This window comes from Nesoenas mayeri (assembly GCF_963082525.1).
Source record: "Nesoenas mayeri genome assembly, chromosome: 14".
NCBI classification, from domain to species: domain Eukaryota; kingdom Metazoa; phylum Chordata; class Aves; order Columbiformes; family Columbidae; genus Nesoenas; species Nesoenas mayeri.
Window position 1 is genome coordinate 11,699,887 of NC_137556.1, and position 16,495 is coordinate 11,716,381.

The 16,495-nt window shown below is 40.4% G+C and overlaps 1 protein-coding gene across 1 annotated transcript in view; it reads right to left on the reverse strand.

Annotated features, from left to right (window-relative positions):
- Nucleotides 1-2,212: 2,212 nt before the first annotated feature.
- PWWP2A (PWWP domain containing 2A) overlaps nucleotides 2,213-16,495 on the reverse strand; it is a gene marked incomplete at both ends in the record, with an annotated part of 29,491 nt that continues 15,208 nt past the window's right edge. Inside the window, one exon of the mRNA XM_080353100.1 lies at nucleotides 2,213-4,785. Within this exon, the coding sequence (XP_080209226.1) occupies nucleotides 4,772-4,785 (14 nt within the window). The remainder of the gene's footprint in view (nucleotides 4,786-16,495) is intronic.

The following is a 16,495-nucleotide window of genomic DNA, read 5'->3' on the forward strand; positions in this document are numbered from 1 at the left end:
CAAGGCCACACGTACAGGGGCTTGTTTCTGCCCTGGCAGTTGCTGAGAGGCCGCTGGTGCTGCTGCCAGTCTCGTTAGCATTTGCCAGTCTGAGCATTGCTTTACCTTTGATTGAGCAGAGGGACAAGCTGCTTTTCAAAACAGGTTCTGTGCTGCACTACAGACGCTCCTTGCAAGGCACAACCACACCTCACACGGCAGAGAATCATTCCAGCTCGGTTCCCAGCTCCCCAGAAAGCGCAGCAGCATGGCAAGGACCTCACTGTGCAAATCTCAGCTCTCGGCAGCCTCGGACACTGTCAGTCGGGGAGCACAGAGGTGACGGGAGGGTGGCCCTTGCATGATTTCCTCAGTCAGAGATGAGGCTTCAGGCAGGCGACTGCTCCCACCCTCCCACTGTGCTCCTCGCCACATAATGCTTAAAAATAACGAGTGTGTGACAGTGTCTGAATTTACTACATCACCTTTCTGTTACTGATCTACCTGATTTCCTTATTAAATCTGCCCATTAGTCTCACCCTAAAATAAACCTTATTTCTCTGTAGCAATGGCTCATGTTTGAGTTGGGAAGCTCTCACAACCCCCCCTGCGCCAGGAGCTGCACTGAGCAGCTGCTCCCTGCACTTTTGCCCTCATTAAGTGTCCCTCTTTTGATGCTTCGGGGCAGCAGCAAACACTCGTACTGAGCGGCTTTGTGCAGGACTGGCTTCTCCCCTGAAGGCTGGGTTACTTTCATACTTTCGTCACCTAACTGCTGGAGTGAAGATTAATCAATGGGGTAATTGCAGAAGTCTGAAATCTGGCTAACCTCTCTTCTGGGCTTCGCAGTCACGCAGCAAATCCAGCAGACTCCCACCGGGAGAGGCGACCCACACAATGTCACAAAGGAAAAGCCATTAGTGAGCAATTACATTTCAGCAGGATTTCCCCTCTCCACCACAGCCTAATGAGGATAACCAATTCAAGAGGAACCGCTGCAAGGATGAATGAATAATGAGAGAAAAAGGATGGGAGCTCCTGCAATCCGGACAGAATAAGAAACAACCCCGTGAAGGAAAAGAAAAACACGCTCTGCCCCAAGCAACAGACAGATGTGGACGTTCGCTTACAACTACCAACTGGTTTAAAAAGCATCACAGATGCCCATCGCCAAGACAGCATTCGCTACCGACAGCGTACATCTGCGTGATCACTCCAGAAGTTATTTCCGTTTTAGGGAAATACTTCTGCCTATCCACAACGGGTCACTGCAACGAAACACTTTGCTTAGAGAAGGGTTAGTACTCCTGTATCACACACTAGTTCCCAGCATACTGTGCACCATAAAAAATTAATGCTCCCCTGAAACAACAACTTCACAGAAGTCATGTCCACCTGAGCAGCTTATTTTTTGCTTAACCTAGGAGCTCAAATAAAATTAGAATATAAGTTCTTTGCAGTAATAAAAATGCAAGTGGGAAAAGAATCTATAAATACAAACTTCTATTTAACAGCATGGTGCAACTCTATAGATTCTGCCATTTGAAGAAATATTTGCTGATGTGGCCTCCTTTGACAGCAGTGCTGGCGATGGAGAGCTCTGGTACAGGAGTCACCTGTTACAGCACAACTCTCCCTGCTCCTTCAGGGTACCACGGCAAAAGAAGGCGACTCAGTGCAAGGCATTTCTTCCCTAAATGGAGAAACACACAACGACACTTACCTGAACGGACAGATCGGACGGTCTGAAACCGTTGGTACTGCAAGGAAAAATCGGCCAAAGAGGAGATGAGCAGGCAGCTCATCAAACCCCCTGCTCGTGACACCCACCTTCCTCCTGCAGCCGGGACTTGGGGTGTCTGTCACAGCCCTGGGCAGAGCCACCAGGGCTTCTTTGGAGCTGTCTCTACAACGCAAGTTTTGTTCCTGTTGCTCATGGGAAGCATCAGGTTGGTTGAGCACGACCTGGTAACTTTTAGCCACTGCGGTGAAAGGGAAGGCTGGATAGACTTGTCCAGGTTATAGACTTTCATCTTTGTTTAATTCAGAAAAAACAAAACTTAACATAAATCTTTTGGGTCAAGGACTAATAAAACAAGAAAGTTAACACATCAAAACATTATTCAGCATTATTTCCCTTTAAAAGAGCACTGAAAAAAATCAAGGCTTTATTTGAATAAATGTTACACGACATTCTTTATCATTTACTTCTCAGCAAACCTTAAAGGGTGAATCATATTTCCCTCATTCAAGTCTACAAAATGAAAGAGGCATAGTGACCATTCAATATACAGACAAGAAGGTAGCACGGAGCAAAGCTTAAATATTAAGCAACTAAAGCAAAAAAAGTGAAAAGCAATACATTACTGTAATTCTCTATCATTAGAATATCCCTGACAATTTCATTTCAAAACGAAAACGTGGTTTCAAACAAAATGGCTGCAATACTTTCTGTGAAAACAAACGCAAATACAGTTAGCTACCTTGTCTATTTTTATGCTATTTGCTTATATACCCATATTCTCCAAGGCAGAGACCTGCATCTCTCTTAAGTGTATTTTTTATATTTCAGCTGCTGTGCACAAGTGCTCAGGGAGGTGAGGAATCAGAGCACTGGTTCGGTTCGGGTGTCCCACGGGCAGGCACTACTGGCTTCTACTTACAACATCAATCAGCTTTCAATCCAATGTGCAATAACCCTGCTAGTACAGTCCTGGGCCTTTTTCCTGAGCAGAAACTGGTTTGTGCCATGTTGTTTGGTGGCTTCTTTTTTGTTTGGGTTTGGTTTTTGTGTACGTGTGTGTGTGTGGATAAAAATGTAATTTATTAGGCCAAGACCCTCATGCATTGTCAATACAACCGGGGTTTGGTCTCTGGAGGTGAAAGGCTGGCACATATACGAAAGCAAATCGCTTCCCCTTTCCTCAAATCAGGCATCTTAATTTTTCTAAGTTGTCAAATGTCAAGCAATGAACAGGACCAGACTGCTGATCCTCTTCAACTGCTAAAAAGGAAAAGCACTGTAGAAGAAAAATTAATGTCAAATCAAAAAAAATACTTTTAGTTTACTATGAAAAATGGTACAATTTGAACCTACTGTACAGCATTGTACAGCTATTTTTTAAGAAGCAGGCAGTAAGTATTCAATTTCTGGCTTTATAAATGAAGAATTTACCTCTGAAAAGTAGAAGCTGAAGCAGCATGAAGCATGAGCTACTTCAGTATGTGTGTGTTCCTGGGTCTGGGTGCCTGTCCCAGCCTCTCACTTCCCCCTCTCTGGTTGTTTAATGAGTATAAACCTGTTGCCAATACCAAAGCCAATTGATAGAGTTGTCCTGACTTCAAATTGTACGTGATTAATTCAGGCTCCATACACAAAGGCTGTGAACCTGCCTTTCTGCTGGTAGATGCCTCTCAGAAAGGTATCTCTGGTTTAACGATCTAGACAAAGACACTCTTTTTTCTCCAATCAAAATAGGATATTAATAAGGAGGAAAAGAGTTTACTACAAGTCTTTTCACTTCTATAGAAATAAAAAATTGACTTTTAGTAGATTATGTGCACATTTTCATTTCTTCGAAACAAATATTTATTTTCCCAGATTATATAATAAATCCTCTGCTAAGAACTTTGTAAGAAATTATACTGCTGAGAAAGTGTGCACATAATGTCAACTAATCAGCGACAAATAAATTAATGTCTAATAACTCAATATTTCAGCAGCGTGTCCAGCATTCACAAGCTCCACTGAAACAAGTCTTACCAAACACCTTCGGGGAGGGGAATAAAATGGATAAAACCCACAGGGTTTCTTTTTTTGATTTACAGCTATTCAAAGAAGTCAACGCAACTCAACAACCATCAGAAACACTAATAAAACCTTTGCTCTACTAGTTACCTATCTGAAAAATATTTGTGTCAAAAGGAAAAATTAACCCATAATTTGAAATAGAAATGCCATTCCATTTATCACTCTCCATTCATGATTCCCATCTCGTTAGAGTATTATAAGCAAAATGCTGCTCTCTGTGTTGTAGCCCTTCTTAACGCTATTCCACAATCCTCAATTCCCAAAGTGTTACAATAGCATAAATAAAATGCAACCATATTCACACAGAAGGAGCTTTCCCATAATACAGAGATACACGGAGTTTGTGGTCACTGTCCTTTGTATCACCCCTACGGGAAATATTGGTCTCATATAGCAGGACTGTTCATATTTTACAATACAGTTGGGTTTTGGACATGCTTTTGATCACAGATCACAGCTCTGCTAACACCTGCACTAAATACTAACTAAGCCTCATAGAATGGAAAATTGCAATGCTAAAGTTAAGAAATTAAAATAAAAGTTCAAAAGTTACAGTCAGCTTCCCAGGCAATTGGCTCCATCACTGGCACCTATCAAAACATACAAACATGACTGTCACATTACAAAAAACCCAGTTATTTGCAGTGATTCTTCATACCAATAATTCAAGTGGTTCCTTGCATGTAAGTGTCATATAGTCTTTAATAATTTCATGCGTCATTTATTGCAAAAAAGTTTTATAAAATATTTCCTAACATCTTTTTAAATTTTAAAGAAAAATGTACATTAGGTACAGGTGTCCTAACAGGGTGCAAGGGGGAGCTTTAACATATTTACTCCCTTTCCCCTTCAAAAAACATTTACTACTTGGTGAAGATTTCAGAGGAAAAATAGGACAGTTCAGTCTCAGATTTCTTTCAGTCCTGATGAGCTGGTGCTCTTCGTGGCAGTGTAGTGAGGTTCCATAAGAACAGCAGCTGACTAGTGTCTCTGAGCTGAAAAGGGGAGAAAAAGGGAAAACGGTTAAATGTATTCCAGTATAGATGGCAAAAGTAGGCAAGCAAACTCTGAGCTGGCCAGTGAAGTCACCAGTTCGCCTGCTTTGTGAATTGTGTAATATTTACATCACCACAAGACATACACAAATGAGCAAACTCCTCAGCTGACTGGAGCTTTAAGAGAAGCTGCCGTACCAATCTATGTTATATCTCAGCCCGTTTCAGCACCCAGAGAGAATTTCAAAGATGTTTAAAGATAGCTAACAAAGGAAAGAGATTAATTTACAAAGCCTATACAATGATGTGCCGTTCACAGTACAAAGCCAAATGTGACACTGTAATACCATTCCAAATGCAAGACCTGAGTGTGCACAGGAGCACTGAAGTATAAAGCTGCTAATAGTGGGGGTTTTTGCCATTATTGCTTATGTTTTCCCATTTGCTCCACAGAACTGGCATAAAGTGATGATAAAGCAGATGGAAGCAGTCCAATAACTACTGCCTGGGACCAGCAGCCATCAGTAACCACAGAGGGGGTGCAGAATCAGCCCGGTTTGCTCTGACCTGCCCCCTGCACAGCGCAGAGAAAACGTGGTTGTGGAATAACCTGAGCTGGAGAAGATCTCTGGAGATCAGCTGCTCCAGCCTCTTTGCTCAAAAGACACACAGGAGAACAAAACAGGTTCCAACAGGACGAGGCCGGTTGCGTTGACTCCTTTTACCGTTCTGTTGACTGCCAGGATAATTCGAGAGGTATACATACATTTTCCAGTATTGACAACAGCACTGTGAATAACACAACTGAATTTTTAAAAAGAGACTCATAGCATAGACAGGAAAATCCTAAAGTTATTTTTAATCAGATCCCAAAGCTCTTTCTAAACAGACAACTCTTCTGAATAATATCAAAAAGAAATATTAAAAGAATGAAAAGTAGAAGAGAGGAGTCCACAGAGACAGTCCTGCCACAAGAGGAGGCAGGGACAACAAGGGGGTAACTATGGATTTTCTCTATTGCTCGGTTGCTAACTGTGCCACAAAAGGAAAACAGAAGCCACAAAAAATAACTCATTTAATAGCCTATATAATGCAGTTGAATTAAAATAGGAATGGAATTCCAGGTAAGTTGAAACAGAAGCAATGAGGACTAATTATGAAATTTAACAGATCCAGGCAGACATGCACTGAGCTGCTCTATGCTGACAGCAGACTAGCAGGCATCCATTCCAATACCCAGCAGGCCCTCATTTGGGCATAATACTCAGAATTCATATATAATTAAACCTATTTTAGCTATGGTCCACTCCAAGATACGTAAGATAAACCTGCAGAGCCCCTACAAAGACAAGCATGCTGGAAAAGTTCCACCATATTCAATAGTACGTACTGCTGCTGCAGGTAACCAAACACCACAGTATTCCAGGCTGCAAAACAACCAGTATTGGGTATTAAAGCATATGGTCAATAAGAAATTCTCCAAAATAAGATTAATATTAAATTAGCATCATGTATCCATGAACCCTCGCACAGAGGAGCTTTTTTAGTATGTCAGAGAACCAAACTCTACTCAGAAATACCAAAAATCCCATAAAAAGTTGAATGACAGTTCAGCCAGTAGGTCCAAACAGCCACATTTCCAAATTCAAGCCTCAGTGATACTACTACTTGCCAGCAAACTTCTGTGATGTACAAAGGAATAAACGAGACAGGAATCTGGTCCAGCCACCCGAGTGCACCCGCAGCCACGAGCGGTGCGAGGAAGCGGCCGGTTCCCTTTCCCCGGCTCTTCCCTCACTCTGCTGGCAGGAGGTTTTACTTCTCACAGCCCGTCTACCAACGCAGCAATCGATGCAGCTGCAGAGATTTTCAAAATCAATACTTGGCAAAGTGTGTTCGGTACAAACCTGGCACTCATGTTCCTGCCCAAGTCAGACCCTACAGCTCTCCTTTAGTCTTTGATTCCTACTATTGAGAGATTCCAGAACACCCTGAGCAAGTCGCAGGAGCTTTGCTTCCTATGGTAGAAAAAATCCAGTTAACAGTTTAAAAAAGAAAATCTCCTTGTTCGCCTGAATTCCTCCTGGCTGCACTACTTCTGCTTTCCAGAAAACTGTGTACCATGAAAAGATGCTAAGAAGAAAACAAAATCAGATACCAACTTCTTTGAGCTTAAACTGGACTTCATCAGCAGAGTTAAAGGGAAATTACACATAATTTAGCAAACAAACGAGCAGACCACAAAACAAAGTATCTACCTATACAAACACCTATGCAAACACTGTACCGGCCCCTGAAGAACTTGGAGCTCAAGGCCAGAGTGATACTATGAAATTTTGCTTGATGAAGTAACTACTTAGAATAAGTGGAAACTAAAGTAATAGATTATAGTTCATGGTGACTGTGACTTTTCTGCATTTTAGAGTTTAAAAAAGCAAACTTTGGGCACTCTCTATTCAACATTGATACGATTTTACATCCATCGTGCAGTGCAACCTGTGACAAGCCAGATTTTTTCATATACTGAAAAATACAAAGAAGTGTAACAGCAAGGCAGATGACTTGACATTGCAGCAATACAAGTGGCAGCCAAATCCAGTTAATCCTTACTTTCTTCCACATCTTAGCTTTGTCTTGCTTTCTAAAACGTGAAAACCAACAGCCTTTCCTCCCTTTCTAGGACATGACTCAGATGAGACACCAGTCTTCCCCTCTAGGTAAAAACCATAATGATGAGATTGTGTCTTTCTGGCTTTGTATCTCCACACAAAACTGTGCACGTACACTACATTCGTTATGGTCAAACTGCAAAGAATTTCTTTATTATAGTAATTAAATTTGTCTAAAAGTGAAGCAGATGACTCATAGTTGGAGAGTATGTTGGAGTTTGTGTTTTGCAGTTGCTCTCATTTGGAGGCAAAAACGCAGGGTAAAAAGTAGATTAAATAAGATAGGTTTATTAATTTCAAGAGTGTTTCTGACTACTGCAGAATCTCACTGTTTCAATAGATACTAACCATAGATTTGTTACCTGCGTGTTTGGCAAAGTTAGTGAATATGAAATATTTCATGTGGAAACCTTTGTATTGTCATAGTGAAGCCAGCTTCAGAGTGCTGCCTGTGGATTTAGCCCAGACTGGTGAGGAATAACCTTGGGCTCAGTTCCCAGAAGGTATGAAAACTGATTAGGGGATGTCTGATCTGCCCAGTTAAAATGCAAACTTTGTTTTATTGGATCAATAGCAGTGTTTTGTATAGAAAAGGTTTAGGGCAGGAGTATACAAGATTAGGCTCCTCAAATATAGTGACTAAAGAATAAAGCCACACATGTGCAGTCACATGCCGTATTCTCCTTGTGTTGTGGAAGAACGTTCCTTACCCTGTGGATCTCGCTGGTGTGAGCCATGCAGAGCAGGGACGGGCAGCCTAGAGAACAAAAGGGACAAAGAGCAGAGCTGCCACAAGGGCCGAAGTGCCCCCGAGTCCCCACAGCCAGCACTTTAGCACTTGCAAGCAGCCGGTGTCAGCTGGATCTCCCTGTTATTAACCTCCCCGGCCCTCGTGAACAGCAAGATGCCTGCTCTGGCAGTCACTGAGTTCGGTCACTTCATTGGTAACCCTCGATTTGTAGGTGAGCGACAGCAAAGCCCAGTCTGAGGGTACATCTCCAGGGAGGGGCAGCACGCTCACAGCAGGCTGGGCTCTGCTTTGATGCAGTTTCATTCAGCTGCTGGAGACTACGGAGTCACCACAAAGATTACCACTGGTAATAAATGTCAGCACGTGTGTTCAGACAAGCACTGACGTGGCTTACGGCCTCTCACCACTGATGTCGTGAACGTCTCGCCCGCTCAACTGCACTTTATACAGTCGCTTTCCTGGGAAACATCACTGTAATGTGGATTCTGATTGTTTCAATGTGAAAATGTTCACGATCCTGTGTGCTCACTGATGTCCAAAGAGAAGCACTGCCTTTGCAAGTATTTGTTTTTCTCTTCAAGGGAAAAGCAGAAAGACAACAGGCAGCCATCAAGAAGAAGAAAATGAGCCCAGCAGGACAAGACAAGTAAAAATAGCAATAATCTCCTATCACATACTGTGAAGGAGAAGATACGTAACTCTCAGAGAGCTCTTATTTAAAAATAGTTACAGTGACATAAATGCAACTTCTTTTGGGGACTAAGGCTTTGTCTTTGTCTATATACAAAACTGTAACAGAAGACACAACACACATTATTTTACTGCTACTGATTCTAATTTTAACTAGCTAGGAAGAGTTAAAATTGGCTTCTCTTCCAGATAATGAATTACTAAAAAGAAAGCAGATCTGTTGCATTCCTTCACAGCTCAAGACAGGGCCTCAACTACAAGGAAAACCAAGAGCAGTAACACACATTCTTCAGTTTACATGCCTAATTCTCTGAAATATATAACACAGTATCCAGAATTCCAAAAACCCAGCCAAACCCAGCTTTTTTTATACAAACGTATCAGAAGAGATTAGGTCCCCAAATTCCTCAGCATTTGAAAAATCTAAAGAAAAGGGTTTTTTCCTAAAATCATCCAGCATTGGTTATGTGATATTCCAACCAAAAAATATCCTCTGCTCAAAACCTTTCGGATATGATTTTTAATGGCAACTTATATAGAGAAAAAAATAAACACCTTTGCTTGTTTGTTTTCCCTAGCAGTAACAGGAAAACAGGTTCATTTTTAGGGGGGAGGCAAAGGTGGAGCTATTTTTATTACTAAGCCTTCTCTCTCTTCTTTTTCTTGAAGGACTCGTTGGGAATTGGGAGAGATTTGGGAGCTTTCACAAACACATGCCCAGCGTCCTTCATGACATCCAAGTTAAATGAGTATCATGAAACCAGTAAGAGCAACCTTAAAAGCAAAATTAGAATTCTAAGTAAATATTTACTTAAATGCTATCTGCTTACTTTACCAACAAAGCAAGTACCCTCTTCCCCTTTACATACCTCTTAAAAGCAGGCAAGGACAAATCAGTGACCAGAATTACGCTGCGTTTCTCTTACAGAATGTTTTAGTGATGGCACCAAGCTAGTGAGAACACAGTTGCCTTCCAAACCACAGATTCATAGCACATGGCTGGCACGTATGAGAATATTTCTTATTCATACTGCATATTTGACATCAAGACCACTAGTAAGGAAACAGGAAAATTGTCCTAGATTTAAAAACAAACAAACAAACCTTAATGCTGACATGTTATATGAATTATGGCATCCAAACACGATTTTGCACAGACCAGGCCCCTGGCAGGAGATGCAGAGCGGTTTTCCTGCCCGTGGAAGCTCAGCCTCTGTCAGGTGGCCAAACTGCCCGTACACCGACCGACTCCTGCGCGGGGCAGAACACGATGTATGGGGCAGAATCAGAACTGTTAATGACAAAATTACAGAAAGCAGAGCCATGACAGGATCAGCATAGATCGTCTATTCTATTCCATACTCAAACACGGGATTAATTTAACCCGCTCCTGACAGAGGTTAGCTCAATCTGTTGTTTTCAAAAGCTTGCAATCAGGGAAATTGTACAACTCTCCAAACAACACTCAGGGTTTCACTACAACTGGGATAAAAATTCTAATGTCTAATCTTAACTCCCTGTTTTATAACTACTTCTTGTCCCAGTCAAAACTAAACAGTATTTCCCCTTTGCCTCTGCACCTATCCTGCAGGTATTTGCAGACCTCGAATATTCTCCATTCCAACAGTCCTTTCTTCCTTCTCTGAGGAAGAAAATCATTAGCATAGAAACTGCATTATATTTATTGAAATTTTGCATGGTCCTGCCTTTGAAAATAACTTCTCAAACGTGTAGTGCAAATAACTCCCACATATCCATTGGTCTCCAAGCTCTGAATGAGCAAAGCTCAAATTTAAACTAGCAACAGGGGATCCTGATGTTCCCTGCACCAACTGACACCTGCAGCCTGTGTTAAAATTATCCCCTCAGACCATGGGCAGGTGGGTAGAAAAGGACAAAGACTGTAACACCTCAATCGGCATAAGCACAGCACACCAGAGTTTCCAGCCCCGTATGTACAGAAACAAACTGGGAAGGTCACGCAAGCACATAGACCTTCTCTTACTCCCATTTGTCTCCTTATGGGATGTGCAAGGTGGCTTAGGTTTTCTAAGGTATAAAAGCTCTGGTCTTACCAATGACATTCATTTTCCACGCTGCTGCTTATCTTACTTCACTCCAGGAGGGCTGATTGCTTTTTCTTAGGGGAAAAAAAGGAGCCATGGATGTGAGTTCCCTCCCCAGTGGGTCCCTGGCGCTGCAGCACTGCCTGGGGACAGTCACCCCAGCTGCCCAGTCTGGCAACAACAAATCCCTGCAGGGAACAAGCACCAGAACAAGCCAGTCGCCTCATCACTGTCTCCACAGCCTAGGAACTGCTGATTTGCCTTGTGTTCACAGAAGGGCAGCTGTGTCACAGTCCATAAATTAATCTAAGTTACAGTCTGGATTGGTATGTACATCCCAGGTATTATAGAAGACTGAAATGTACAAGTAAATATTAGGAAACTATGAGCTGCTATTGTGATCTAACAATTAAAAACCAAACACCAGGTATTTCCGACTGGGGGGAGAATCACTGCCATTCAATAACAGTTTTGAAAAACCCCATCTAAGTTACCGTAAACAGTTGTTACCACCGATGTCAAAGAAAGATGAGTTCAAACTGGAACAGGTGCAAAGAAATACCAGTAAGATGAGCAGGGAAGAGAAAAGCCTAGTTAAACGGCCACATTCTATAAATACACTACCAGGGTGACACCAGAGGAGGGAACTATTTGAACTAAAACATGAAGTTGTGACAAAGAACAGTAGTTGAGTTATTTTAAATGTTCCACAGGAACTTGCCATCATGACTGTTACGGACACATATCAAAATGGAGGTTCTTCCCATTACAGTTTAAGAATAACTTGAAGCTGAACACTCACATCCACATCTCACAAGCTCAGACCTAATGGATCTTTCCAGAGCTCGACAGCTACTCCAAGCTGTCAATGCTCCAGGCCCCTGTCCGTCCTGATGTTAAATGTGGATGATCTCTGATCACTATAGCCATGTCAGAAGCAGCTTTAAGGAAATGAGTTATAAAAAACCTCTGTTGTTATTGATACCTTATTTATAGGGATAATTTTACTATATTATTGCAAGTGTAGCCTGGCTATATCCCCCAAAGGTATGATACTATGTCCTATCCTGGAAAACAAAACAAAACAAAACAAAAAACCAAAAACGACACACTTATGTAAGCACAGCTCAAACTGACCAAAGCCTGTAGCAAGTCACGCCGTTTCCAAAAGCGCGAAGTAGATTCTACATGAAGTTCAAACAGTTGACTGTGACACACATTTTACCAAAATCCTTCTACAGGTTCTCTAAAACAGGAGAGCACTACTCCCTTCTACTGAACTCGCAGAGTAACACCTTATTCTCAAACAAGCAACTCATAGCTCTCCTTCCAGTATCACATCTAGCTCAATACACCAAGTTCCTCTCTTTTCCTTCAGGTTCCCTATGACCTTTCTATTTATACTCTTAAAAAGTAAATTGAAAATAAGAACAGAAAGATAAAGCACCTCAGCCTTTAACCACTATAAACCCTGTACTGTAAGATGACTTTCAAGTTTGTTTTTAACAGTATACATACACTTTCAGTTAATGGCTTCTGACACAAAATCTTACTGCCCTTTTAAATATAAGCTCATTCTGCTTCCAGTTAACAGTCCTGAGCTACAAGTTAGCGCAGTGATCCCACTGCACTGACTTTGTTTTTTTCTTGTAGGCATTTATTAGAATAAAATAATATAGAGATTAACTGAAATGGCCTTTCACCGATTGTCAGCCTCCTTCTTTCCAGAATTCTTCAGCCAAGACAGGTCTATTTTTTCACTGTACTTTGAAGAGCACGTATGAAGATCGATGATAATGCTACTGAGGACTAGCTACTGAGATTGATTTTCCAAAATTCATGTTCCTATTCTATTCTAACAACTTTAGCAGCAGCTTATAGAACACATGAATGACAATCAGTTTCCAGGACTTAAAAGAGTTAACTAGAAACAAAACTAAGGTAAGCAATGCGAAAAACAACCCATAGGACTTCCTCACTTCCATTTATGTGCTATTTCTTAAACCTAATCACATTTAAAAACTACTTTAAAGAAAAAAGAAAAAGCATTTGACAACATGCTGAAAAGAACTCTTAGCCTTGCACAGTTGACCCAGCTTTCCCCCACCAAACACACCCCTCCTGGTGAGGAAAATACCATATAATCAGAGATGATTATCTCATTTAAGTGTTGACATAACACTACAACTCTGATTAGAAAAATGACAAATATTTGTTCAATTTCCTGTAGAATTCCACTTCAGAGACATACAAGCCTTTCACATTTGCTTTTAGCTTCATGCTCATGAAGCAACCACACCTTCAAACACTCCTGTTAAAGGAAATCTCTGTAAGTTTTGGAGAAACTACTCTCTCCCAAAAGATCTTCAAAGGACAACTAGGCTTGTATGAGAAAATCATTACCAGCTGTTACATCTTCCTCCCTAAACTGAAAGACCACACGTATTAAACATTGAGGAATTTAATTAATTCAAAATGACATAATTTGCAATTTTTATAGTGACAGAACACTAAACAGTCACTTGTTCTGCTGATGTTTGTCTTCTCAAGACCCAGGCTGCTTGCAGCAGCTGCTCAGCTGAATTACAGAGATGCACCAGCCTGGCTCTGCACAGCAGTTCTGTTACACAGCATTTCAAGCTAATCCAGAGGTGGCAGATGTGCCCAAACTGCTGGACCCAGTAGCCCGCACTCTAAGTGTGGGCATTGCAGGGAGCAGACAGGTACATAAAAGTGTGGGCATTTTTGCAGTTTAAGGCTAAAACAGCTCTAATCTTTGTCTAAGTCTCTAAAGCTGATCTACATGAAGCATCCATACCACCACAACCAAGGTCACTTACTGGAACCAGACCTTACATTAAGCCTAACGTTTTCTTCACTGTAAACTCTGTTATATCTAGAGTGAAAGGAAAATTATGGGCAAGTATGAACAGGATATTTTCAACCTAATGTAACCTGGTGGTGTAAAAGAAAAAAAAAAGTAGTCAATTTTTTTGAGATTTGTTAAGTCTGAACTGATAATGAACACTCACTATAAAACTTAGGAAAGACCTTGCAAAATAATAATTAACTACAAATCAAAATGAAGACTCTTTAAATGCCTTTCGTAAACAGTTCTTCTGAACATAAAACAGTCTAAAGAAACCCCTCATATACTTGTTGCTCCTCCATCTTACCAGCGAACACCTGAGCAAATTGTGACTATGTATGCATTAGCACTATTCTAACTTTATATAAAGTGATAAGAGTAAAAAGCTTCCAGGTCTTTTAAAGAAAAACTAACAATGTAAATATTGATTTCACCACTACTTGGCTCAGAACAACTGTAACTTATAAGGAGTTCCCTTGAGCTTCTAAACCTCAAGGAACCAGAGTAGACATCTAAACCACGTTGTGCGGGTTCTTGACTTCAAAAAGCACGCTGCTTTAATAACAAAGTACCCTCTTTTACTTAAATAGAGTAACTGTTTCTGTTTGCAGGAAAGAATATACAGAAGTGAAACAGGATTTTTTCTTTTTTTTTCTTTTTTTTAACACTATAAAATTTATTGTGTGTTTATCACATTCAAAAAGCATTGACCAGTGGGTTTGTTTTTGAAACTATTAGAATGCCAAGGTAAAGCTAGCATATTTGGAAGCTTAACTAGCTTTTAAAAGAGATCATTGTAAACTCAAGGAAAATTTGAATGGTCATGTATTTGACACTTTAGACTTCCAATAGTTGCCTGGGCACAACAGAATAATTTAGAACGGTAAAAAGAAACTGAATGCTTTGGAAAGATCAGACAGTATATGAACACATGAAATTTAATCTTAAGTCAAAAAGATTGTAAGGGTTTGATGATTAAATCCTCACCCCCATTTTCATGTCTGTCTAAAGTCTAATTTCAGTCTGAGCTTAAATTTTTTACATCTGTTGCGATTGCCTACATGGGCAATTATGGAAAAAAAAAAACAACAAGATGAAAACTGCTTTGGGATGAACACAGAGATTCTTCACAAGGCATTGCAAGGCTGAGACACCAGTGGGCTGGAGAGGAGACAGTAATTCACATGGTCAGATAAGGACCAAAACTAGAAGACAAAAATGTAAAGTCAGTTGCATGAAAATGCCCCAATATTGAGCAAAAGACATGCAAGGAAAGTTGAAGGGGCAATGGAGAGTGGGTCTGATTAGGTTTTGATAGATGGAGAAAACTGAAAACATTTCCCCACTGTAAAAGTGATGTTATCCAGAGTCTTTATTCAAATATATTGAACAAAATCTAATTAAGGGAGAAATTTGATAAACTTTACAGAAAGCCCTCTACAGAGCTAGTTTTAAAACAAAAGGGACAGATAATTGCTTAATCTCAAAATTAAGACTGAAGTATACCAATAATACTTTACATCGAGCAGTTGTCTTAAAGAATGTGTGAAAAAGGACAATTTACTTTTTAAAAGGGTGTCCTCTAGATACGGCATACATATGAAGTACTCTAACATCCTGGATTTTTTTTCAAAGCTTTTTGAGAAACACACACAAATAATTCAGATTTAGTCAATTTTATTTACAGTTTGTTTTTTTTACATTTCAGAGCATTACACAATTACATATTCTCAATTTCTGACCTGCAAACAGATACCTTAAACGGAAATATTAAAAAAAAAAAAGAAGTTAGATACATCCAAAATGCAACAATTACACATCTGACAATTCACAAAGTGTAATTTACTAGGACGTATCCTAAGAATTTAGGAACAACCAGTCAGGAGAAAATCTGACCAATTTCAGCAATCAATTATTTACACATTCAGAACAAAGCCTCTCTTAATCTAAACCTCCAGGCAAATGGCCTGAAAGATTTCTTCAGGAAGAAAGACCAGAAGTTATGGTTCACACCTATGCAGCATTAACAGCCCTTGATCCCAAACACTGAGCAACTTCTCAGCTTTGTCTTAGAGCTACAGGCATCCCTCTCAGCTTCTCAGACCCTGACGTGTTCTATTTGTGCCCCCATGTGCATAGAAAGGCTGAGTGTTTAAGTGGTCACTATGATAAAACCTCATTTAATCTGGTCTTCAAGTTACATGAATTCTTCCCTAAAAATTTCAGCAAGTCTTCCAATGCCATTTAAACTGGCCGGTGTGGATAGGGACATGCCTCAAGATGTTGAAGCATGCTTTGAACCAATTTGTGCTGGCCAGCCTAAATACATCGGAGACTATTTAAAATAATCTTTAAAGACCATTTAGACAAGGCTTACATTTCTACACTTCCCTGATGGGCCACCTAAAAAAAAAACCCAACAAAAAAACAAACTCACAGCTACTACTTTCATCCCTTGTGTTAACCCTTCGCCACACAGCAACTACTTATATAGTGGGTAGAAACTACTAAAAAATTCCCTGCAAATAAGCTGCCTTCCGGCTGAGGCTATGGCTCCTACGCATTCGGTGTTTGAGGAGTTTTTTTCTTAAAAAAAAATTCTCACTTAAAAATACTGAAGTTCTCACTTTAGGCTAATTTTGATTGCATGTTCAATTTGTTTAAC